This window comes from Bidens hawaiensis, unplaced genomic scaffold (genome assembly GCF_021521415.1).
Source record: "Bidens hawaiensis isolate Kalapana, Puna unplaced genomic scaffold, B.hawaiensis_p1.1 tig00007737_1, whole genome shotgun sequence".
In the NCBI taxonomy this organism is placed as follows: Eukaryota; Viridiplantae; Streptophyta; class Magnoliopsida; order Asterales; family Asteraceae; genus Bidens; species Bidens hawaiensis.
Window position 1 is genome coordinate 579,343 of NW_027491536.1, and position 25,282 is coordinate 604,624.

General features: G+C 34.6%; 4 protein-coding genes across 4 annotated transcripts; 2 read left to right on the forward strand and 2 right to left on the reverse strand.

The window, feature by feature from the left end:
- Window positions 1–6,075: 6,075 nt before the first annotated feature.
- Window positions 6,076–11,580, forward strand: LOC143635853 (uncharacterized). The gene is made up of 9 exons (XM_077103583.1): window positions 6,076–6,517; window positions 7,105–7,195; window positions 7,276–7,354; window positions 7,440–7,485; window positions 7,577–7,675; window positions 8,177–8,245; window positions 8,351–8,690; window positions 9,767–9,912; window positions 10,534–11,580. The coding sequence occupies exons 1-9, from the start codon at window positions 6,113–6,115 to the stop codon at window positions 11,578–11,580; spliced, it is 2,322 nt and encodes a 773-aa protein (XP_076959698.1). The 5' UTR covers window positions 6,076–6,112.
- A 1-nt stretch (window position 11,581) lies between these two features.
- On the forward strand, window positions 11,582–12,223 carry LOC143635869 (uncharacterized). The gene has a single exon (XM_077103596.1). The coding sequence runs from the start codon at window positions 11,600–11,602 to the stop codon at window positions 12,167–12,169; it is 570 nt and encodes a 189-aa protein (XP_076959711.1). The 5' UTR covers window positions 11,582–11,599; the 3' UTR covers window positions 12,170–12,223.
- A 5,041-nt stretch (window positions 12,224–17,264) lies between these two features.
- Window positions 17,265–20,840, reverse strand: LOC143635828 (autophagy-related protein 8C-like). Its single transcript, XM_077103566.1, has 6 exons — window positions 20,767–20,840; window positions 20,556–20,613; window positions 18,657–18,712; window positions 18,521–18,573; window positions 18,307–18,425; window positions 17,265–17,595 (listed from the first exon to the last, which is right to left on the reverse strand). The coding sequence occupies exons 2-6, from the start codon at window positions 20,590–20,592 to the stop codon at window positions 17,501–17,503; spliced, it is 360 nt and encodes a 119-aa protein (XP_076959681.1). The 5' UTR covers window positions 20,593–20,613; window positions 20,767–20,840; the 3' UTR covers window positions 17,265–17,500.
- Window positions 20,841–23,409: 2,569 nt separating this feature from the next.
- Window positions 23,410–25,191, reverse strand: LOC143635829 (CASP-like protein 2D1). Its single transcript, XM_077103567.1, has 3 exons — window positions 24,769–25,191; window positions 24,545–24,656; window positions 23,410–23,926 (listed from the first exon to the last, which is right to left on the reverse strand). The coding sequence occupies exons 1-3, from the start codon at window positions 24,930–24,932 to the stop codon at window positions 23,666–23,668; spliced, it is 537 nt and encodes a 178-aa protein (XP_076959682.1). The 5' UTR covers window positions 24,933–25,191; the 3' UTR covers window positions 23,410–23,665.
- Between the last annotated feature and the right edge of the window lie 91 nt (window positions 25,192–25,282).

Sequence of the window (25,282 nt, forward strand, 5' to 3'; positions counted from 1 at the left end):
CCTATAATACCTAAAAGTATTTTTGGTTTCAAAAATAAAATTTTATTTGGTTTTCCTGGTTGACCCGAAACCCATAAATTAGACCCAATAACCAACCCAAATCACTTCGATCTGGGTTAGTTTTTTCGGGTCAGGTTAGTTCGGATCTGGGTACATGTTTTCTCAGATTAGGTTTCAACTAAAAGTGACAACTTTATTCCTTGATAGTAAACATGGGTGAGTCAGGCATATACCGTCAAAATCAATTAAAAAAAATCTTGATTTGAACCCAAAATCCCAATGTGAATTGGTTGTATGGGACGAACGGTAGAACTTATGGTAGATAATGGTCTGGACTAGAGGTGCACAAATCGGGTTTTCTAAATACTCGGGTTCGGGTATAGAACCGGGTTCAGGTATGACCGGGTACAGGTATGACCGGGTATTGGTAATAATCGGGTAGGGTTCGGGTCGGGTATTGTCTCTAAAAATCATACCCTATGCATCGGGTTCGGGTCGGGTATAAAACCGGGTATTCTAAAACCGGGTATTTGAATACCTTATTATCGGGTATTGAAAAAACTCCATTTACGGGTTTTTTCGGGGTTTTTTTCGGTATTTTTTTATATAGATTGGATTTTTTAAAAGTTTACACTTTTTAGGGGTATTTTTCGGGTATTTTTAAGGTATTTTTCGGGTATACATCGGGTATTTGAAATACCCGGTTTCGGGTATTGGAAAACCTCGGTTCCGGGTTCGGGTATTACCGAGTACAGATCGGGTTTTCGGGTATTACCGGGTACAGATCGGGTTTTCGGGTATTACCGGGTAAAAATCGGGTCTGGTTCGGGTTCGGGTTTTAGTGCCAAATTGATCTACCCTATCCGTACTCTACAGGTAGGGTCGGGTTCGGGTTCGGGTATTAAAAAAACCGGTTCTGAGTTCGGGTTTTTTGTGCACCTCTAGTCTGGACCCTGGGCCATGGCCCATGAGTACACTTGGGTCTTGGTTCAACCTGTGTGAACCCCTGGCTAAATTTTAAGGGCACTGTCTCCAATTCTCCGTACTTCCTAGCATGGGTCATTGTTTAGCTACAAACATCAATCATCCAAAGATATTTTTTAATAAATATTATAATCTTTTGTATTACATTAACAAGTATAGTTTTAACTTTTAACACCCCTTTTATCCCTCAATATTACATATTACGGGGTTGTTTTATATTATTTGTTTTTAATATTTATTTATTTTTTAAATATTTATCTTTTTTTATTGTATGAAAGTTAATAATATACTTGATGATAAATTGTTTCACAAATAAATGAGATGTTATAACTCGTTTTAAAATCTATATAGGTTTGATGAGACAAAATACCCGTTTATTTTTTTACTACAAATTGGTTTTTTAATTATAGATAATATATATATATTTTAAATAAATCATACATTAATTTTTAGTATATTCATACTTTATATACTTTATTATATCAAATATTTAGTGATATTAGTTTTTAATTTAGTGAGATATAACCCGTTTAAGAAATATATGGTTTTGATAAGACCCATACCCGTAAATTCGGGTCAAATGCATGAGAAGCTTTCATTTAAAAATCAAGCAAATATGGTGACTCCAAAAAATAGGGGAGCGACCACATCACGACACATAAGATTTTTGGGTTTTCGTTTATATATATTATAGATAGATAGATAGATTTCACATATCATCATAGTAGATTTAAAACAAAAACGTATCCGAATAATAATATACTTGTGTTTTCTTAGTTCTAATAATACGACAATTTTAACATATGATATATGATACCTCGTCAATAAAAGTTTACTTTTTAAAAAGATTTAAGATCATATTCGTTGTTTTAAATTTTCTGGTGCAACAATAACCCAACACATAAACTCACATATTAGTTTTAGGTCCAACTTGTTAACACGAGTAGCTAAACAAGTCATGTTAGTTTGAGGTCCAGCTTAAGTTTGTTAACACTTAACACGACCGGCCAAATAATTCATCTATGTGTTTTTTTAAACGCGCATTGCCTTCAAGTATTTAGAGGGTTTTTTTCAAGAGAAGTTTCACGTAATAATATGAAAATAGATAAATAATTTTTAGGTGTTAAACGAGTTGTGCTCGTGCTAATCCTGAATACACTTATCGTTTTCAAGTTTACGTGTGACAATATTTTCTGACCATGTCATGCATGGATTCGTGTAAAATTTTGGGTTGTTGTCATGTTCGGCTGCAAGCTGGAACCCATTTAGCGCCCGCTTTCATACCCTAGCACTTTATTGCTATTTTTCTCTTTAATAAAAACCCATTAAAGGAACTCTTTTACACGCCAAAGAAGTTATATTATATCAATATTTTTAGCAATAAGCTAGAATCAGTAGATAATAAACTATAAATTTTCAAGCGAGGCTTACGTTTTTAAAACTATACCAGTTTAACCATTTAAACATACAAAGATTTGCTATTTTACAATTGTTGAAAATAATCCGTCTATATCTCTTCAGTTATCTTGTGGATTATAATTTCTTGGATTTTGTCATTACAAACTCATCGTATACACTCCAACATGTAATAGTAAATACTTTGCAAAGTGACAATAGATCAATAGATGATCATTTGATATGTTACCTCTCCATTGATTACTCATATGTTTCATCCCTTGGGAAGTTGCTCGTTAATATTCTCTAGTCAATGAAATTTATATCAAATTGGCAAATACATTGGTATGCGAGTTATATAAGAAATGACAAGTCACCTGTCTAAGTCATCAGAACGAGAAATCATCAGCATCTCTCACTAACCATACTCGTTTGTCATGCTTGTCAGAGCTTACCAATTGGTTTAGTAAAGAGGCACAATGTTGTAATTCTATAATCTCTCAACTGCTTTTGTGATTGTCCAATCCAACTTCAATTCTAAGTTGTACAATTATCTTCTTAACATTTGACAAGTCGATATTATACTTTGCACCGGTTTGATGCTTCTAGATAAAATAATCACGGGAACAACTCGATTAATGGACCCTGTCATTATGCCAACAATATAGCCAGCAATCAATCTCGTTTTTCTTTCCTTGCACCCTATTTTATGCCAATTTAAACCAGCTAAATGTCTTGATAGATCGCTATCAATTTTAAATATATTTTTTACATACCAAATATCCTTAATTTGACAGAAATTATGTTCCTATGATCTCATATTCAATGAAATGGTAGTATCTATATTCTATAGAGTATAGACCACTTATTTCTTTAATCTTGTACCGTCATTTAGACACTGTTAATAAAAATAATTAATACTTTCATTTAACTTTAAAGTTTGGAAACAAAGTCTCTTTATAAAAATCACTTTGGACTTTTTATCACCGGTGTTATTAGACTATCCACTATCACAACCCAACCCAACCCAACCCAACCCAACCATTTATTAAAAAACTAGTTTCTCTTTCTTCCACTTATACAACCCAACCCAATCCAATATTTTACTCACTATCACAACCCAACCTAAACCAATATTTTATTAAATAAAAATGCTTCATTTTTTATAAACTTTATATCAAAATGTTCAGTATTTTTTTATAAATAAAACCATGTTTTTACATTTTTTTTAAAAATGTTAAAAGTTATAATTTTCATGAAAAAATCAAGTTAGATATAAAAGTTTGGTTGCAAACTTGGGTTGCTGGAACAACCAAGGTTGCAACCAGTTGTGGACAAATAAGAATTTTTAATTTTTTAATTAAAATGTTTTTTTGTCATTTTGTGCCACCTTATAACCGGTTGTGATAAATGGCCACCACAATGGGTAGTCTTACGTGGTTTCTAGTGGTTTGTCAATAGCATTCATGTGGGATCCACACCTCAAATGAATCAGTAAACTTTAGTGGGCTGTGGGCCCACCACCATCAACACCTGTTAACATCTCAGCACTGTCATTAATGCATTTCCAACTACAAAAATACCTTTTATGTTTATTAATTTTATTTCCATTCATTGATACATAATAAATGCACTTGTTAAGCAACATGCTATAGCCAGAGTTTTATATTAATGTAACAAGTTTTGTTTAAGGTATTAATTAAAAGTATAAGTTATTCATTAGTGAAATCAGTTTTTTATTAATTTCATTTCATTTTCTTGGACTCATTTTATGAGAACCTTATATTTCATGGTCGATCCCGAGGTCACAAGCAAAGTTTCGTGACATTTCGACTTTGTTTGGACACCTTACTTAAAAGCTTAACAAGATAAGTGTCCCGGACTAATTGAGCATAAAACCAAATGAGCGGTTATTTTATTGTTATTATACAATTAGTTTCTTTCATTATAGACTATTCCGGTAAAATAAGATGGAATTCAATCCGATTCCCATATTTATTTCTTAGTTCTTTTATTTTATGACTGAATATGATTTGTTTAGCTTGTATCATCATTCGATCATTTTTCATTATATAGAAACATAGATATTACATCAACATAGCAGGTAGACGGACAACAAGCTGCGCCGCCACCCCTTTCTGAACAAACTTAGTTCTTATTAATTCTTTTGTTTTTTAATCATACAAAGTATATGCCAACAAATATATTAAAGCCAATATTTTGAATCTCATATTAATAATTCAGAGACATTTCAGCCACCAATCAAAGATTATATACATATGTATATGGATGTATATATCAATAGATCTAGTACCATAGTCAAATGGTTCATATTTATTTGGAAAATGATAAGCAATAAACATCAATATTTTTCATGGTCCCCTTGATGAGAGTTGGGTTGGTTGAGGTTTTCTGTAGCAGCAACAGTGGAATCAGAAGTTAGTAGACTAGTAGTTAACATAATTTCTTTTTTATTTTTATTTTTTCTTTTTTCCTATCAACTACAACCATGATTTCAAAATTTCAACTTATGTTAACAAATTAAAATGAAATAGAAATAGGAACTAAGTTTAACTCAAATCACTCAATTTCAGTGGTTCTTTAACTCTTTATAAATTGGATTTAGTTATTACTAAGTGTTTTTTTTTACCATAATTGTAATTTAACCAAACCATTTTAAGTTTTTAACCATTAAAAAAAACTGATTTGACTTTATTGAAATAAACAAGTTAGCAAGAAGCCAGACACACTCGACACAACCTCCAAAAGAAGAACAAAAACACTACAAGGCCACATACATTCCCAAGACAACCCATTCAATCTCGATCTATTCATAACCAAAAGACAACCAAGAACTTTTATCTCTTATATCAAACTTGCTAAATTTATCAGAGTCGTTCTAAACACCAATGCAGAGGCGCAATATAAGAGGGACCCAACAGTTAGAGATGAACAAATCTGATACCGGTATCAAAATTTTGAGTTTTTGGATCGGTACGGTATCAATATTTTCCGAATTTTTACATTTATTATCGGTACTATTCCGGCACCGGTATCAAGAATTTGTGATTCTCGTGAACAGGATTTTTAGTACTGGTACGACACCGATCTTATACCCACCAACGGTGACCCAGTCACTACCGTTTATTCGCTTAACAATGTAATTTTATGATTTTATCCGAAAATTATATATATTTAACACGGTCACCACCGAAGCACTGACTTTGTAACTTCAGACATCGTTATAACTAAGTCCAAGCTTCTCCACTATACCAAAACGTTTATAGACTTTAACAAACTCCAAACCAAAATCAAACAACTAGATTGAAAAACTTTTGAAATACTTAAGTTACACAACCATTCCAACCAAATCCAACAACAAAAATCATAAAACGCGGGAAACATATATATACAAAATAATTTGACAAAAAAAAAACACAATGAATGCTAAGTTGTTGAAACTTGAAAAAAAATCAAAAACAGAATTCAAACTCGTTACATTACCGTGGTCACATTAATTATTCTCGTTAAAATTCAAACCTTTTTTTCAACTAAAAGACAAAAACCCTTCTGTACCACACTCCAATCCACACAGCCTCGGCCACAGGCTCGGGAGTCAAGACACACACACCTAGAAAAAAATAATAATACTCTCTCTGCAACTAGTAGTAATAAAACAAGAGAGAGAAAACCATCACAACGCCAAACCACACAACACTGTCAACGAGAGAGTATGCAATTAAAAAGAATCATTAATATGTCACAGATCGAGAGGAAAAAGCGACGCGGACGTCCATCGAACACAGATCGAGTTCGCCGGACGTCTCACCTCACTCCTCCGCCGCCGTCGTCGCCGGACCGCCGGAGCACACGGCGGCGGCGTAACGTGAGGTATAACTTTGATATCGATGATTACGTTGACGGCGATGAGTTTTATGATAGTAGGAGAGAGAAGAAGCTGAGGTTGCTTTTGTTTGATGACGACGTGCATCGGCGCGTGGCGTCGCACGCGCCGATGCCATCGGTTTCCTCCTCGTCCTCTTCGGATGAGGCGGAGTCGTCTGATGAGGACGGGGAATACGCAGGGAAGCGGATGAAGAAACGGAAGCTTGTTAGGAAAGACGACGAAATTAAAGAGGTAGTTTGTTAATTGGATCTGAAAATTGAAATTAAATTAGGTTAGTGTTTTGTTAGCTGCTATTGTTGCAGCATATTGTTATAGTATGATGCGACAATAGCAGCTAACGAATTAGTTAGTTGTTAGCTGATATTGTTACATAATATAAGCAACATATTATGTGACAATAGCAGCTAACATATTAGTAGTTGTTAGCTGCTATTGTTACATAATATGTTGCGTATATTATGTAACAATAGCAGCTAACAACTTAATAAGTAAATTTGGTGACTAATTTGTGGAGTGTAACGGACAGTCAACTAACTGTCATAACTAACTCCAACACAATATCTCTCTCACGCAGAATCTAATATACATTCTCTCTCTGCCACTCTATATTATACTCTCTCTCTACATAACACTCTCTCTTGCTTGTTTCGTGTGATACACTCTGCTTACTTATTCAGTTATTTGTATAGGGCTCTTTATGTTTTGTGTAATTTGTAATTATGTGTTTGAGTACTTTTGTGGTAGTGTTCTTTACCTTTTTGCCTTGCTTTATGTGGTTTAATTCTTTGGTTTGTGTTTATGTGTTACGTTTTTGATAGATTAGAAGGCGAAAATTGGATGAAGAGGAAGAAGAAAATGAAGAGGAAGAGGTGGAGGAAGAAGAAGCGGGCGGGTCGGATTTTGATTGTGGTTAGTTAAAAACAGTTATGCTAATGTTTCTGCTTCTGCTTCTACATTTAGTCTAATTTGTTGATTGGGATATTAATTAGGGACGGCTTCGGATCATCCGAAGAGAGTGCCTATGCCGGATAAAAAGACTCTCGAGTTGATCCTGGATAAACTTCAAAAGTGAGTATCATTGGTTTATTAGTTTAATATTTGGAGTCAATGATTTATGACTTATGCTAATTTTGCGGTGGATTAATTGTGACAGAAAAGATATTTACGGAGTTTATGCCGAGCCAGTTGATCCTGACGAGGTATCTTGAGTTACTTACTTAGTATCGGTTTATTGAAATTTTGATTTTGAATTTATAATCATGTAATTGGCGATTTGTTGTTTATTCTTAGCTTCCGGACTATCATGATGTGATCAAGCATCCGATGGACTTCGCAACTATCAGAAAGAAGCTTGCAAAAGGATTGTATCTATCTATGAAAGAATTTGAGGTTACTACGTAACTCTGCGTTTGTTTATGTTCAGTAGGGGTGAGCAAGAAACCGCAAAAACCGATCCAAAACTGAAACAAAAACCGGCGGTTTGGTTTTATGTTTTGTAAAAACCACACTAACGGTTCCTAAATTTTTTGTTTTTTATTTTTATATTAAGAAATTTATAAGAATATAATAAATATGTAACTCCAATAATATTGATCAAAATGTATAATAGTCTATTATTTTACAATTAACAAAATTATTTATACGTAAATTCATTTTTTTTTGCCAACTTTTTTTTCGTCCTAAAATTTTCAATCTATAATGACAAAAACCGAAAAAACCGAAACCGAACTGTTTCAAAAACTCCAAAAACCAAAGTTTTGGTTTTCGGTTTGGTTTTGGCCAAAAACCGCTCCGAACCGCACCACACACAACACTAATGTTCAGTAACTATTATCTTCTTCGGTGTTCTTAATGTCATAATATATGGTTAATGGTGTATCTTGAATGCAGAGTGACGTGTTTCTGATTTGCTCAAATGCAATGCAATACAATGCACCGGATACCGTTTACTATAAACAGGTATTAACTTTGGATGTTTAAAATTTAATTATTTAGTTATTTTTATGTGTATTTTAGCAAATGTGATTCGGTTTATTGATCTCACCGCTCTAATAATTTGGTAAGGCAAGCTCTATTCAAGAACTGGCGAAACTAAAGTTCCAGAGATTACGGGCTAATACCGATCAGTCTGAAAAAGAACTCAAATCCGACCACAATACGACACCAAGTTTTTCAATGCCTAAAAAACAGTTGAAGAAGTCAATGGCCCGGACTACTACACCTGACCCGGACCCAGTTGGGACTGAAACGTTTTCTGATGCAACTGTTAGGACAGGGGAGTTTCCAAATGGTTCTTCTGCTCAGACACCGGCCCGACAAATTAGTGGTGAAGTCTTGATTGCTGAGAATTCTTCGTTAGGTGATAATAATAATAATCTTGATAAAGATCAAGAATTACTACCAGGTACCCGTTTTTTTACTTTAATTTCTGTCATTTTTTTAAAGATTTTTTACATTAGATTCGAGAGTTAATGCGGGAAAATATCGGTCAAGGACTGATATATGAGATATTGTTATCGCGATGGGATATCAGTGGTATATTGGTAATTTTAATATCATGTAAAATTTATATATATAGCAATTTAAAAATAATTCAGTATACTCTCCTACCATTAACAAATTAACCTTTTGCAACTTGAAAAACACTAACAATTGTAGCAAGTAGAAACTGGTTAAGACTTAAAACACTATCATTGAACACTAAAAATTGATAATTAAGACTTAAAATAATGATATCGGGAATATTGGTGATCATCATCATCATCATCATCGTACTCAGTATATCCCACCAATAGCAATGCTATGGTAGGGTCTGAGGAGGGTAAGATGTAGACAGCCTTACCTCTATCCCATAGGGATAGAGAGGCTGCTTCCGGTGAGACCCCCGGCTCGATAGTAGTTTTGAATCAAGCCTTGGACATAAGACACATAACACTCAATCATCGGGAATATTGGTGATATATAGGTCAATATCGCCGATATTATCGGTACCGATATTCCGACCGATATTTTGCTGATATTTTACCAAGGGACCGATAACCGATATATCACCGATATCGACTGCATAGAAACGAAATCAACTTTACGCGTTTTACCTGTTTTATTAACCAATTTGAAATTAAGCATAAAATAGAAACCAACTTACATTGTATATACTGATTTTAGCAATCAAGTTACATGATTTTAGCAGCAAATGACATTTTCATCGTAGCGTCTTATTTGTTATGTAACGTTTATGTACATGTATAATAGATTAATAGTTACTTTCCAAATATTGTTTAAAAAATGTATCATTTCTTAAACTTATCAATGTTTTTTATATACAAATAATTTAGCTTGTAGCATCTAATGTTGTAAGTTGGTTTCTGTAATGTACCTATGTTTATTATATACCCCATTAATATTGAAGTCCTTATTCGGTTATTTGTAAAGCTATATTCATTATGCCTACATATATTGAATACTAAACTGTTTTTTCAGAGAAAGTCTGTATGTCTAAACTTGGAAGGAAGACATCTGTACTTGATGAAAACCGACGGGCAACATACAACTTACCTCTTGAACCAGTAGCTGAGTCAGACTCTGTTCTTTCAACATTTGAGGGTGAAAGCAAGCAGTTCATTCCTGTAAGTCGCAATAATATTAATCTATGTGTCATCCACATCAGCAAAGTAATGCCTAGTGGAGTCTATGTAGGTAGAGCATCTCCAATGGGGTGATGTGGCACATGCTTGAATTTTACAAACCTTGACGTGGGCCCCATTCACATTAATTTTATATTTAACAAAGTAAACATTAAATAGTTATTAATTTTTTTCATTAAAAAAGAAAAAAAAAGAAAGAAAGCCTAAGCATACGGGCCTCTTGATTCACATTGGTTATTATTAGTATGTTATTATTTTAGGTGTGTTTTTTTAAAAAATATTGCTTGTTTTAAGTTTTATTTTAATGTGTGTGTGTGTGTGTGTTTTAGTAACTTTTTTTATGTGTTTTTTTATTTAATTAATATATTATGTACGAAATATAAAATAATTAATTATAAAAGATATAGATGAAATAAAGGGAATAGTAAGTGATGAGGTGGCGGTTTGAAACAAAAACGCGTAATAACCACTGGAGGAGAAATAAAGATTTTTGTAGGTTGGTTTAAAATCTGATTTGGCATGCCGAGTTGGCGGTTTGAAACAAAAACAAGTGTTTGCCTTTGGAGATGCTCTGACTCGTGTTATTCAATCTTTGGAAATCAGGTTGGGCTCCATGTAGATCACTCCTATGCTCGAAGCTTGGCCCGTTTTGCTGCAACTCTCGGGCCCGTTGCTTGGAAAATCGCATCTCACACAATCGAGCAAGCTTTACCTGAAGGTGTCAAATTTGGGCCCGGATGGGTCGGTGAATATGAACCACTTCCAACTCCAGTACTACTGCCTGAAAACCGCACCTTAAAAGTACCAAATTTTCTTGCACTTTTCAAGATTCCTTCAGATGTTAAAAACACCCAAAAAGCTTCCCATGTGGACGGTGAAGAGGTAAATGACCGTTTTAACCCTGCGATTCTTGTAAAGCAAGAATCTCCTAGACAACCCCGCAAAGATCCGAGCCCGAACCTGAACCTGAGCCCAAGAACTTCTTTCTTTCCTGGTTCAAATCTTATGCATCAGAACTCACTATCCAGGAACTTTACAAGGCCCGAAAACACGGGTCCACCACGAGTTGAGCAGGCCCGAGTTGAGCAAGCCCGAGTTGAACAGGCCCGAGTTGAACAAGCCCGAATTGAACAAGCCCGAAACTTTACAAGGCCCGAAAACACGGGCCGACCACGAGTTGAACAAGCCCGAATTGAACAGGCCCGAGTTGAACAGGCCCGAATTGAACAAGCCCGAGTTGAACAATCCCGAATTGAACAGGCCCGAGCTGAACTCAATCATCCACCACCGTTACATGTAACTTCTGCTGCTGATTTTGTGTCAAAAAGACCGGTTTCTAATGCTTCCGATGTTCCATCAAAACCCGTTTCAAGAAACGGGAATTTTGCGTCTTTGGGCTCTTTTAAGAATCCGGGCAGTAACAATGACAGATTTGCCCCTGGGATACCGAGTCAACCAGTTGGTCTGGATTGTAACAGAATGGTTCCGATGGAAAATAATAATAATAATATTATGTCCCCTAGGCGGGACCCGCAAGGCGTTGGTAAAGACTCGTTTAGGAACCCGGGCAGTAACAATGACAGATTTACCCCTGCGTTACCGAATAATAATAATAATAATAATAATAATAATAATAATAATAATAAATAATAATAATAATAATAATAATATGACGCGGGACCTGCACGGCCTTAGCGACCCGGTTCAAATGATGAAAATGTTAGCTCAGGAAAGTCAACAACAAAATAATAATAATTTTGGTTTCGGGTCAAAACGAGACGATTCAAACAATGTCGCGTTAACTGCCGCTCAAGCATGGATGTCATTAGGCGGTAAAGGTGGCGGCTTCATTAAACCGCCATTACTAGAAAACCGAAACCCCCACAAGCAACAAATATCAGCTGATTCTTTATACGACCCGACCCGTGACCGCCTGCAGCCTCAAGTAACGCGTTTCCGTGGCGAGTTCAACTCATTCCAGCAACCGGTCAACGACGGTCAACTCCAAAACAAACACGTCGGGTTTCCACAAATGGTAACAACCGCTGACCTTTCACGGTTTCAAGTGCAGCCCGGTTGGAGGGGGGTCCCGCCTCAAATGCAGCAACAGCCAAGACCGAGACAAGAATCCCGACCCCCGGATCTTAACATCGGGTACCAGTCTATCGGGTCGCCCGTGAGACAATCTACTGGTATGTTGGTTGATTCTCAGCAGCCTGATTTAGCTTTGCAGCTGTAAAAGTTAAAACTCGAGGTACATGATAATATGATTTGTAGCCCCCATGTTTTGATTTTGAGGATCGGGTGGAAAACGATAACCGGGGCGTTTAGAAAAAGTGTAATGGCTAAGGTTTAATGAACCGAACCGGGTTGGATGGGGTCGGGTCGGGGCACTGGGTTGAGCGAGTGAGTTCGTGTTGTGGTTGGTTGTTTTATTATGTAGAGAAAATGAAAATCTTGGTAGTGTTGTTGGTTTATGAGATAGATGAAATCACATTTCTGCTATAGTTATAAATATATCTTGCCATCTTGGTTAATCTTTGATATATGTATAAGTTTTCAAGGCGAGTCGTGTGTTTATGTGTGACATTTTTACGACTCAAATGTTAACGGACCGTCGAAAAGATTGGTTCTAGTTGTTTATTCGTATTTATAAATTATAAATTGTAAACATAATTTAGTTTAATATTAAATTTTTAACAAACCTATATTACTGAAAAGAACATGCTCTACATATATAAGCCATTAAACCGAGTCGCTTAAACGGAAGGGCTGATTTGACCATTTGGAGATCCATATAGGTAACGATTCGACTTTTTATTATATGACATAATTATGCGGTCCCTGCTAGAGATCATTTTGAAAAATGGGTTTTTGATATCTTTACGACTATACCATGTTAATGTTCTTGGTTCTTTGATTCATATACCATGTTAATGTTACTGGTTCTCTTAAGACAGTTAGAAGAGTATACAGTATATACTTGAGGTTGGGGGTCCATCATCCCATGTGAAAAAAAAAATTCGGTGCTATTATAGTGTTGAAATTTTGACTGACCTCGGTTAACTTTTGACTGTTGATCCCCGTGGAATTTTGAGAATGACCCTATGAAAGAGACCAGCCATAATAAAAAGTAAAGTGATAGCTTTTACAAATATAATTATATAAATGTAATATAAACAATTTATCTAATTAAATTCCAATTTAATACTGAATTTTTAAGTTCAATGCCCAATCCAGTCCATCACTATCTGATTTTTACTTGCTTAGGAATTTTAAACTAAATGATGTTATAGTTAGATTTCAATTTATGAAAACTTGTGAAGAAAAATTTTAAATACATTGTAATTCTTATGCATTTTTTGGCTATATAATATTTAGTTTGCTAATTTTTTGTGTGACCCAACCGCAGACTAGAACGGCCAAACCAAACAAAAAAAAAAAATTATATGCCTATTTGAGTCAACCCGAACAGCCAAACTAGACCGAAAAAAATATTTATAAACCAAGTTAACTTAATACTGACGAAAAAAATACGACTTTATGGAAATATCCTGAGTTTGTAACAGAATCAAAATTTCCAAATTTATATTACTTTTTAATAAACTCTTATGCCTCCCATATTTATCTCTATTCAATTAAATAATACTTTATATCACTCATTTATCTCTATTTAGGGGATGTTTGGGATTGCTTATTTTCACCAAATTATAACTTATAAACTTTTTGAAAATACTTTATAACTCTCGGTAGCAAACTCGAGTTTGTCTATTTAATCGCTTAAAGCAAATGGATCCACTCGACTGATTGTGATTATATTCATGGCAATCTTTAGATTGAACCAGCTAGACGTGCACAAAAAAACCGGTTCCGGAACCTAACTGGTGGAACCGAACCAGAACCGGTTCCAGTTCCAACCCGGTTGGTACAATACCCGGTTTGGGTATTTTTGTACCCGAAAATCGTACCCGGTTCTCCTATTTGTATGTCAGTATCAGTTCCAACCCGGTTCCTACCCGGTTCTTAATTGGAACCGGTTCGGTTCGTACCTGAAAAACCGGTTCCGACGGGTTTTTTTTGAAGGGTCAAACAAAAGTCAAACTAGCCGTTGGAACCGGTTCCAACGGTAATATAGCCGTTGGAACCGGTTTTTTAGACACCAATTAGCCGTTGGAACCGGTTAATATAGCCGTTGGAACCGGTTTTTGAGACAATAGATCCGTTGGAACCGGTTCCAACGGTAATATAGCCGTTGGAACCGGTTTTTGATGCCCAAACCTATATATAACTTGTTTCCACCACTTGTTTCACCACCAAACTCAAAAACAAACTAAAATACTACTCCTTTAGCAAACCCGTTCCTTTACCCGACCATCCAACTAAATATTATTATGGCACCCATCAAAAAAACTAACAAGAAGGCTAAGAAGAGTGCTTTTGTTGCCCCCGTTCCTGTTACGGAGGACCCAAGGGTTGTTACGGTAGTCAACCATAACCGCAACCAAGACATATGGAAGAATTGGGATTTGATTGTGGATGACGAAGGTTATCAAAAGGCTCGTTGCAAACTATGTGGTTCAATATTAAAGCACGATTCCAACTCTACTTTGAGAAAGCACATCGAGAAGCCATATTGCAAGGCGTTGAAAGGGATTGGCACGACCGATCAAATTGACTTGGGTAAAGATGGTACACTATTTCGTTACAACACGACTCAAGTTCAAGATAGAATGGCAAAGTTCGTTATTCAACGAGGTTTGCCGTTTAACCACTTTGATGACCCGGAGTTGACGTCGTTGATTCGCGAAACTCTACAACCGAGATACACACATGTAAGTCGTACTACCTTAAGACGTCGGTGACATGGCAATTGATGAAACGCACCTTCGCTTTTGAAAACTTCCCGTTCCCACATACCGCCGAAAAATTGTTTGAATTACTTGATGAAGTTACAACGACTTACAACTTGAGAAATAAAATATTTTCGATTTCGTTTGACAACGCTTCAAACAATACTAAGGCGGCTGAAAAATTTATCATTAAATATTCACCACCTTGTTTCGGGGATTTTTTTCATGTCCGATGTGTAGCACATATCATCAACTTGGTTGTTCAAATAGGTCTTGACAATGAAAACATTTGTGTTGATTTAAAATACTTTAGACTTATGTTACAAGATGTCTTCAAAAGTGGTAAAAGAAGACATCTTGAATATAAGAACTATTGCAAGTCGGTTGAAAGAAAGTATTTGGGGCCGAATTGGGACGTTCCAACCCGTTGGAACTCAACTTGTCATATGTTAAAGTGTGCTTTTGCCCAACGCCAAACTTTACAAGCTTTTCATAACAATCTTGTTGAAGAACGCAAGGCCGATATGTTTCCGGAAAGTGTTTGGGTCCAAGTCGGTTATTGTTGGAGTATCTTGACGTGTTCAAAGAGTCAACAACAAAATTATCGGGAGTCTATTACCCTACTAGTTGTTGGGTTTTGCAAGAATTGTACTATATGTCTTGTGTTTTTAAAAGCTTTGCGGAGAAGAACAAACTCTTCGAAAATATTGTTGCGGTGATGAAAGAAAAGTTCATAAAATATTTTGAAAACATACCGCCGGTCTTTACTTGTGCCGCCGCATTAAACCCCTATTGGAATGTTAATGGGGTTGAAACAACGATTGAGGAAATATTCGACAACTTAGGTATGCACGAGATTGACCTGAAGTTGTCGACGGAATCGAAGGACAAGTTCAACAAAAACCTTCAAGACCTTTATGACCATTATTTTCAAATGTATGGTCCAAGCACGAGATCGTCTTTTGTGAAAAAAACAACAACTAGTAGGCCGTGCAATGACCCACTTATAAACTTGATGAATGGGATTCATGAATCGGCATCTAAGAGGCAAAGAGGAAACACACCAAGTAGCGAACTTGGTCGATAGAGCAAACTATGTTGAGGGCGCAACGGTCGACGAAATTCGCAATATTGATTTGTTGGCTTGGTGGAAAGGTAAACAAAACGAATTTCCCATTCTATCCGCCATGGCTCGTGATTTGCTTGCCGTACAAGCCTCAACGGTTGCTTCCGAATCGGTTTTTTCTCTTAGTGGGAGGGTGTTATCTATGCGAAGAACAAAACTAACTCCCGAGTCTCTAGAGGTTTGCATTTGCCTAAAGGACCATTTGGATGCGGTGGATCGTGTACAACACAAGACGAACTTTGAAGACGAAATACCAATAGAGCGTCATATTCATGATGAGGAGGCGGAGGACGGGGTTTCTTCCGATAACGAAGACGAGGGTGAAGACGAGAATGAAGACGAAGAAGAGTTGTAATTATTTGTTTTGGTAAAATTATTTGTAACTTGTTCAACTAATATTTAGTTTTGATTTGTTTTATTATAATTACTTTTGTTACTCATGATTAATTTTTGTTACTTTTTTAATAACGACGGAACATTTTATTTATTTAAAAAATAACTATTACAAACATTATTAAAACATAAACGATACTAAACATAACAACTAAAACATAAAAAACAAAGTCCGTCGTTTTAATCCGGGAATACTTATTTTTGGGTTGTAGAGCCGGACGACTCTCCCACTTCCGTTTTTTTAGCTTCCAACCTTCTTTTCTCTCGACAATACTTATTCGTATGTTTTCGTAATGTCGAGTTGGACCCTGCTTTAAGAAACTTCGAGCAATATTTGCAACGTGCCAACTCATGTGAGTCGGTCATGAGACACAAATCGTAATGAACCCAAACATCGGGGCATCTTGTTGTTTCGATCACCATAACAACGTCATCATTAGTTGCCATTTGTTGTCGGTTTAAGGTTAATTGTGGTTTGGAGTGTGTTTTATAGTTTTGGAATTGGTTTAACAAGTACACAAACAAACCTTGCTATTTATAGTAAGAAAATAACCTATTTGTAGTTAAAAAACCGGTTCCAACGGTCAAAAACGGCTATATAGCCGTTGGAACCGGTTCCAAACGGCTATAATATTTAAATTTCAAAAAAACCGGTGGAACCGGTTTTTACGTAAAAACCGGTTCCGGTTCATACCCTACCCGGTTCTTAAAAGTTAGCATATCTAGGCATCGGTTCGGGTCGGGAACCGAACCGGTTCTTGATTGGAACCGGTTCCATTTTACAACCCGGTGTGAAAAAACCGGTTTCGAACCGGTTCGGGTTTTCCAGTTGAACCCGATTTGTGCACGTCTAGAACCAGCGAGCTTAGTTTTACCCATTCTAAAAACCATATATAATAGATTGGCCATAACATTTACCAAAAGACCTAACCAGGCCCTCGCCAAGCCACAAAAAACGACACCTCTCATGGCAAGGTTAAAGACGAACGATTAGATAAGCAACGAACAAACACGATAAGTCCCCAGTGTGATTTCGCGCATACAAAGACTATTAATTCGTAAAATACTAAGAAACCGTTCACATCAGAAGTGAAACCGAACAAAGCACGACATGATTGAGAAGGAAGAATGTACACGTTCCATGTCATCTTATAGCCATATTTACATAACAGATTCTTCAAGTCTTCCAAACATCATATCCTCAGACCAATCCGAATGTGTTCTCGCCACTGTATGTCATGTAAAGAAAACCATCTTCGTCTTTGTTTTCCTCGTAGATTGCAGACATCATCGCAGCTAATAATAACATCGAATAAATAAGTATGAGTTTTGTAATTACGGTGAAATTTCAATTAGAAAAGAACGAGGTGCATTCATGTCGACTGTTATGGGTCGGAGACTCACAGTCACAAGTCAAGAATCCTAGTTTTTTTTACCACAAACGAGAATATGATGCAGGGAAACAAACAAGATATAAGTGTGGGGTGTTTGATCCGAAATGATGAAAGTTAACATTGGATCATACAAAATGGAGGACGGGTAACGATTACTATGCACTAAAGACAAAACTAAACACAGTTATGAGCACAAATGGATCGACAAAAACTATGTTTTGAGTTTTTGTCGAACAAAATTTGTATCAACATGTCTGGTTGATAATCCATAAGTGCTTACAAATGTGTTCCGATTTCGTATTCAGCATATAGCAGTCATGTTGCATCCTCAAATTTGTAATTTGTAAATCTCAATATTAACTTGCACTTTTCGAGATCAAACAGACACGCGCTTATACCTTGTTCGTCTTCCTCTTCCGGCCCCATTTTCATGTTTGTAGTCAAGAAATCAAGATTCTTGGCTTGCAATGTGTAGATATCAACAATAAGCCATAGTTCTTTGTTGACATCTGATGTAGCCTCTTCTCGATAACTAACACGACCTCCGACCTGAACCATTTCAACTTGCCCAGTTTGCAACGAGTAACTATTGCACTAAAGATTGTGTACTAACCAGTAGGTGGGAGAATGTTTTTGACAAAGATAAAGATAGCCTTCTCAGCACTGAGCTTAATCCTCTTTCTAACCACATATACAAATTGTCCAACAGTAAGATCAGCAGGTACCAGATATCTGCATCCATTATTTCATACAAAAATTATAACTTAATTATATTATATCCGTGAAAAATACGTGTCAATATCATCAACAAGAAAACGATGACGAACTTTTTCTTGTCTATGTCAGGTATGTCACTTCTTTCAGCTTTCTCCACAATAACCTGTAAAACAGAGCAAGAGTGAAAAAACAATACAAATCTATACATGTAAGCATATATATGAATGCATGAATCAATTTTAGTACCGGAATTCTGTCGGGATATTTCTCCCTGATACGAGCAGCTTCAGCTTGGCGCCTTTCTGAAAACAGATTGTCACATCATATATAAGATACAAGTTGTCACATTCTGATTGTATAATGAAGCATACCATAGTAATAAAAAGCACTCAAAATGAAGCAACTTATTACTTATGCAATTAAAACAAGCACAACACCAATTGTATATAAACCGAGTTCTAATTTACCTCACTTAAGAGTGTTTGGGATTACTTATTAAACTGTTTATCTTGTTCCTTTATGAAATAAGTAAGTAGTTTACAGTAAGCAACTTCAAACTGCTTACTTAACTCACAAGTCACACATGACAAACAGTTTGGATAACCAATCCAGACAGCCAAACATCCTCAATAACTCGATATCAAACATAAAAGGCAGACATGCAATCTCAAACTTGGTTTCAAAAATCCAAAACGCACACAAAAGTGAGAGTCTAAAACCGAAGCGCAAAGCATGCTCTACCCACCATTTAGCTATAAATAAGCTTTACATAGAACTTAGTTCACAAATTAAATACATATACAATCTAAATAGCATGTGATACAGCATTTTAAAGCATAAAAATGACCCGTGTAAAAAAAGCGTGCGCCTCAAAGTGCTTTTTATGTCACAAAATTGCACCTCACCCGCGCTTTTTGGACTTTTGTCGCCTTGTTTAGACAAAAACACCAAGGCCATTACCTTGCGTCGCTTTTAAAAAACAAGATCTCACAAACGTCTAATATTGCAGATTAAGTACACAAAATTAAAAAGTATTATTTCCTAAGCTGCACACCTTCACATAACTCAATATTAATAGTTACAAATACGATAAAAAGACATATATGACCTTCATCTACATAAACCCTAAATAATCTAACAATCAAAAGCTATCATGAAAACCTATAGTTGATGGAACAAAAATTAAGTAATCAACTAATCATAAGTTATGATTTCGAACGTTCTGAATAACGATAACTTAAAACACACAATAACAATCTCAGTTAAGAGAATGCTTGAGTTTCGGATTTCAGATAAATTACACAAAATTGAAAAACATTATTTTCTAAGCTGCATAACTTCACATGACTCGATATTAGACTACAAACATATTTAGAAAGACAGATATGACCTTCATCTACGTAAACCCTGAATAAGTTAATGATCAAAAGCTATAATTAACCGAACAAAAACCGAAGTAATATACTAATCATAAATCATAATCACAAAACCATAATTCACCTCCTAGATATAAGCTCATAACCATAACATGACTTAACAATCTCTAAATTACGATAACTTGAAACACACGATAACGAATTCAGATTTAGATTATAACTAAACTCAAATTGACCGAATTGTCCGAGTTTGGCCAACTAGCTCCAAATTCGACCAACTCCAAGTAAAATGTTGGCCAACTTGAAGAGACTCACCTTGGCACCCTAACGAGTATCGGCCTAGACCAATTTTTACAACATTATATTCTTAGCTGTATAACTAACTTCACATGACTCAAAATAAAAGGTTATACATACTTAAAAAAACAGACATGACCTTCATCTACATATAATTAACAAAACAATAATCAAAGTAATCAAATACTCATAATCATAATAGCACTATAATTCACCGTCTATATCCAAGTATATAATAAAATAATAATAATAATAATAATAACAACAACAACACTAGAGATCAATTCACCGCCTAGATCCTAATCATCTAATAATAATCATAATAATAATAATAATAACACGATTTAAAAATATCTAAATTAGGTTATTAATTGAAACACACCGATACGATCTCAAATTCAGATAATAATAATAATAATAATAATAATAATAATAATAATAATAATAATAATAATAATAATAATAATAATACCGAGAGGATGTTCGAGTTTGAATGAGCTTTTGGCCATGGCGATCGATCGACAAATCAACTGCAAAAAATTAAAAATAATAAGAATAATCGATGAGCATATCAGATCAGATCAAGGATTTGATTAATTACATTAAATAAAAATCGTATAAATCAATTGAAATTACAAATAAAAACCTAAATAAGTTGAAAATAAATTGAACGAAAATCGTACCAAAAGAGAAGATAATTGTTTGTTTGTGGATTAGGGCAAGAACGTATAGAAAAGAGGAAAGGTGGTAATAGTGATACGCTACCGTTTTGATAATAATAATAATAATAATAATAATAATAATAATAATAATAATATTTTCTCTAACCGAAACCCGAAAGACCTGGTCAATGGTCAAAACCCAAGTATCCGATTATATTTAGAACCGGTTACTATCCGGTCTTGTTTTAACTTTTGTTTACCATACTATGTTCCAGTTTCTAAAAATATCCGGGTTTTGCATCTCTGAATAATATAAACTAAGTAACCAAACGCAGATTCGGTAAGTATCGATTAAGCTTGTTATGGTACAGATGGTAAATCAAAAAATCGAATATGGTAAAATGCTAAATTAGTATCGGTACATGTATAACTTATGATCGAAGCGACACGAATTCAGCATGTATTGGTTAGGTATAGTTTCACTAACTATGGAAATAAAATAGTGCATGCTCATAAATAGTAGTGACATTTGTATTGGTTATGATACGAAAAAATAATGTATTTAAATAGGTCTTTATTTAGCTGGTAACACACGGGTGTTGCAGAGGTGAGTCGGCATGAATTTGGTTGGTATCGATAGATATTTTAAGATACTAGAACTGAACACGAAAAAATAATATCATCATATGTACATATATAAATAAAAAAGAAAACAAAAAAAACGAAGCAAGATATGATATCAACATCATATACTCATATCTTGAATTTTTAGTGGGATGTGTCAAAGCCCTTATGTAACGGGTCAGGTTTGTTTCATTTTATCATTAAACATAGTATAAGACAAATGGTGTTATATGTGTGCATATTACATATAATAAGTGTATGTTCAAATTCAATGTGAGAAAACAAAAAATCATGGGTAATTTCTTGTATGTTTTAGGCATTTTGAAGAAGATAGATGTTTGGAACATTAAATAATCTAACAATCTCAAATCTTGGCATCCTTAAAACTAAAATACCCACATCTACCATAGTCATAGAACGACATGACTATATCAAAATCAATTTAATATTTCACATATTCGATTGCATTGACCTCAAGTCTAGATATTTATCATGTTATAAGAAATTTTAATTTTGTATTTTAATTTTACTTTTTTATTTTGATCAATCACTTATTTGTTATGCATGACATCTAGCATTGTATTAGTTGCAAAAACACTTTCGACATCAACTTTATTTTGATTCTATTATGTACTTTAGTGAGATTTCGTTATGCTAAGGTAATTGAGGTTCGTGGACCATAATCAATCCCTCTAATACATATACTTTTTTCTTTGGTAGTTTGTTATTCTTGAAAAACCAATTGGTCCATCATGTTTCATACGTTTCATAGTCATATCATTATCATCAATCCTTATTGGTTACGCATCATAATTGAAGCATTACCAACTATGACCTAGACAATCACTTTGTCATGAATGCTAAATACAGTTAATAAATTGTCGTCTAGACTTCGTGTTCATATCTTCATCTCTTCGGTGTGTGTACGAACGTCATATAATAGTAATTTCTTATTCGTATTAGTTATTCTTTCCCCTCAATTATCATTATATCATCCAATTTATTCATAATAGAAGTTGAAGTGAAATAATAAGTTTTTATATGATGGTCGAACTTGTAGTTTCTTGCAATAATAATTTTATTTTTTAAATGTTATTATTTTAATTTAATATCCTACGATTGATCATAACAAGACTTCATATTATAAATTAATAATGTCTGAATTTTGCGGTAATCTTATATCATTCGTCTCTTTCATGTTTGATCATAAGAAAACAAAGAAAACGACAAATGTTATTTTCTTACTCCCTTAATGGACAAACACAATAATTACATCACATTACTTTATATTACAGGCATTTTATTTAAAAAACAAAAGAAGAAAAGAAAAGAAAAAACAACCTCATCAAGTAAATAATTATAACTTTTTTAACGACCAAAACACATAGAATTGTTTAGGTACTCCATACGAGATGATTCAATGGCAAAAAGTCACCGCTAACTAGTCTAACGTAGCCGTACAAAGCTCTCAAGCGCCTCAAAGTTATCTATAGTTATTATTAAAAAAAATGCCCTTAAGCCCTTTATAGGCATTTTTATTATTAAAAAAAAGAAAGAGAAAAAATAACCTCATCAAGTAAATAATAATATATTTTTTAACAGCCAATAATAGAGAATTGTCTATGTACTCCATATGAGGTGACCCAATCGCAAAACCCACTGCTAGCTGGTCAAACCTAGCCCTACAAAGCCCTTAAGTGCCTCCAAATTATCTCTAACTTCAGGAAAAATCACCCGCCCGAATGAAACTTGAAAGCCCTTATGATCAAACTTGGATCTCAATTGAGAAACTTAACATTCCTACCACTACACCACATTGAAAATGACAGTAATAATTCTTTTTAACCCGAAAGCATTCACTTATTAAGGTTTTACTATTTATCTATGTATTAATAAAAAACAATTTATAAGCTTTACATGACTTTCTAAAATATACAATACAACTTTTCCTTTTTGGTAAAAAAAAAAAACTCTACATCCTAAAATCAAAACAATAAAAAGGTGCATATAGAAACGAAATAAGGCATTATTAAAAAGCAAATGTACACATGATACCACACTTGCATTCTAAGCAAAATAGATGCATTATCTTTATGTAGGGACCAAAATAAAACAAAGTGGTCACAACTCACAACCATGTTACATATTCAAGATACTCCTATAACTCTTTCAACCTATGTTTCTATTTATAGTCCTAATAAAATCACATTTGACATCTAATAAATGAAAATCAAGAACACGCGGTGTGTGTTTGCGAAACTATTTAATCGTATGGTACAACCCGTCAATGCATAATCTAGGTCGTTTCATCATCGACTTCTTTGGAAGAGCGAGGAGGTTCAAATCTAGTGAAAACCCTAAATGATGAAATCATTGATAGGGCAACGAAACAAAACAAAGCAATAAAATGAAGAACCAAAGTGAGGTTTAATCTTCCACAAAACCTTCCATATGAAGAACATGCTTCACTCCATGTCACCTTTTGGTTGCCTTTGTAAACCAAATATACTATATCTCCAATGCTACCCACACATGCCACCATCAAATATGCAACCACCTTAAATCATAAATTCAAAATAATCATAGGCATAACCTCTTCATACATCAAAATAGATCTTCACACACCAATTTTCGTCTATACGGGTTGTATGGGACCTAAGTTGTGTCAGTTTGTATCAGACTCTAAACAAGCAGTTGAAGACTTATACGGCTTGTATAGTCATATAGGGTTTTACGGGACGTATAGACTGAACAAGTTTTTTCCTCTCCGTACGCTTGTTTGTCATGTGTGGCCTATACGACCCGTACAACCTAATACAACATATCAGCATGTACAGTCATCATGAGGGTGGTGTATGAAGATCACATCTCTAATGATATTGTTGCAAAATACCCAAAAAGTTATACGAAAACATGAATGGGCCCACTGTAAATCAGAGGACCTCTAGCGACAGACGAGTCACCGACCAATGTGGACAAAGTTTTATTAACATTAAAAAAAGAGTTAGAATAATATAATTTTTTTCTTTTTTAAAGGCAAAGGGTTGATCTTTTTATTAACAAAAATTAATTAGAGATGCAGATAAGCGGTCAACAAGCTACGCGCCATCCCAATAATTATAAAAATAATGTAAAATTACTACAGAAAAATATATAAATGACATAAGAAACAAACCTGATCACAGACAAAAAAAATCCATGCTTTGTTCATCAAATTCTTGACCCATGAAGAAACAACAGTAATCAAAGCATACCCTGCAGAAATGGCACTAATGCTAGCAAAAAATCTGTCAAAAAAACAAAAACAAAAAAAAAATTAAAAAATTAAAGTTTTAAAAAAATCTTGATGAGTTGATGGGTATTATTTAAAACATGTTAAAAAGATAAAAAGTTGATTACTTTAGACCCTTGAGGTTACTAAACTCTAATCTGCCATACATATCATTTTCTTGATGGTTGGTCAAAGTCAACCACAAAGAAGCAATACTTAGAGGAATCACAATCAACCTCAGTGAAGAATCTATAACTTTAAGGGTGTTCACATTTTCACCAAGAATCATCATCTTTCAAAATCTGCAACAAGAAGCTGATAATATGATCAAGATTTTGACTTTTGAATTTTGACTTTGACAAGAGTCCAAGATGGTTTTTTTTATGTGAGTTTGGTTTCAAGAACAATGGGTGTGAATGAATGAAGAAAATTGTGAAATTTGTAGGGTATTTTGGGGATAAAAAGCATGGCTTGAGGTTGGTTAAAAGTGCAAGAAAGATAATGGAGTCCAAGTGGCAGAAAATGAGTAAGTAGTGTGTTAATGGAGGTGACTTAAGGCTTATGTAATATGGTAGTTGTAACTTGTAAGTTGTACCAAATGCATAGGGGTATGCGTGACCTTTTACTTGAATGCTGAGTGTT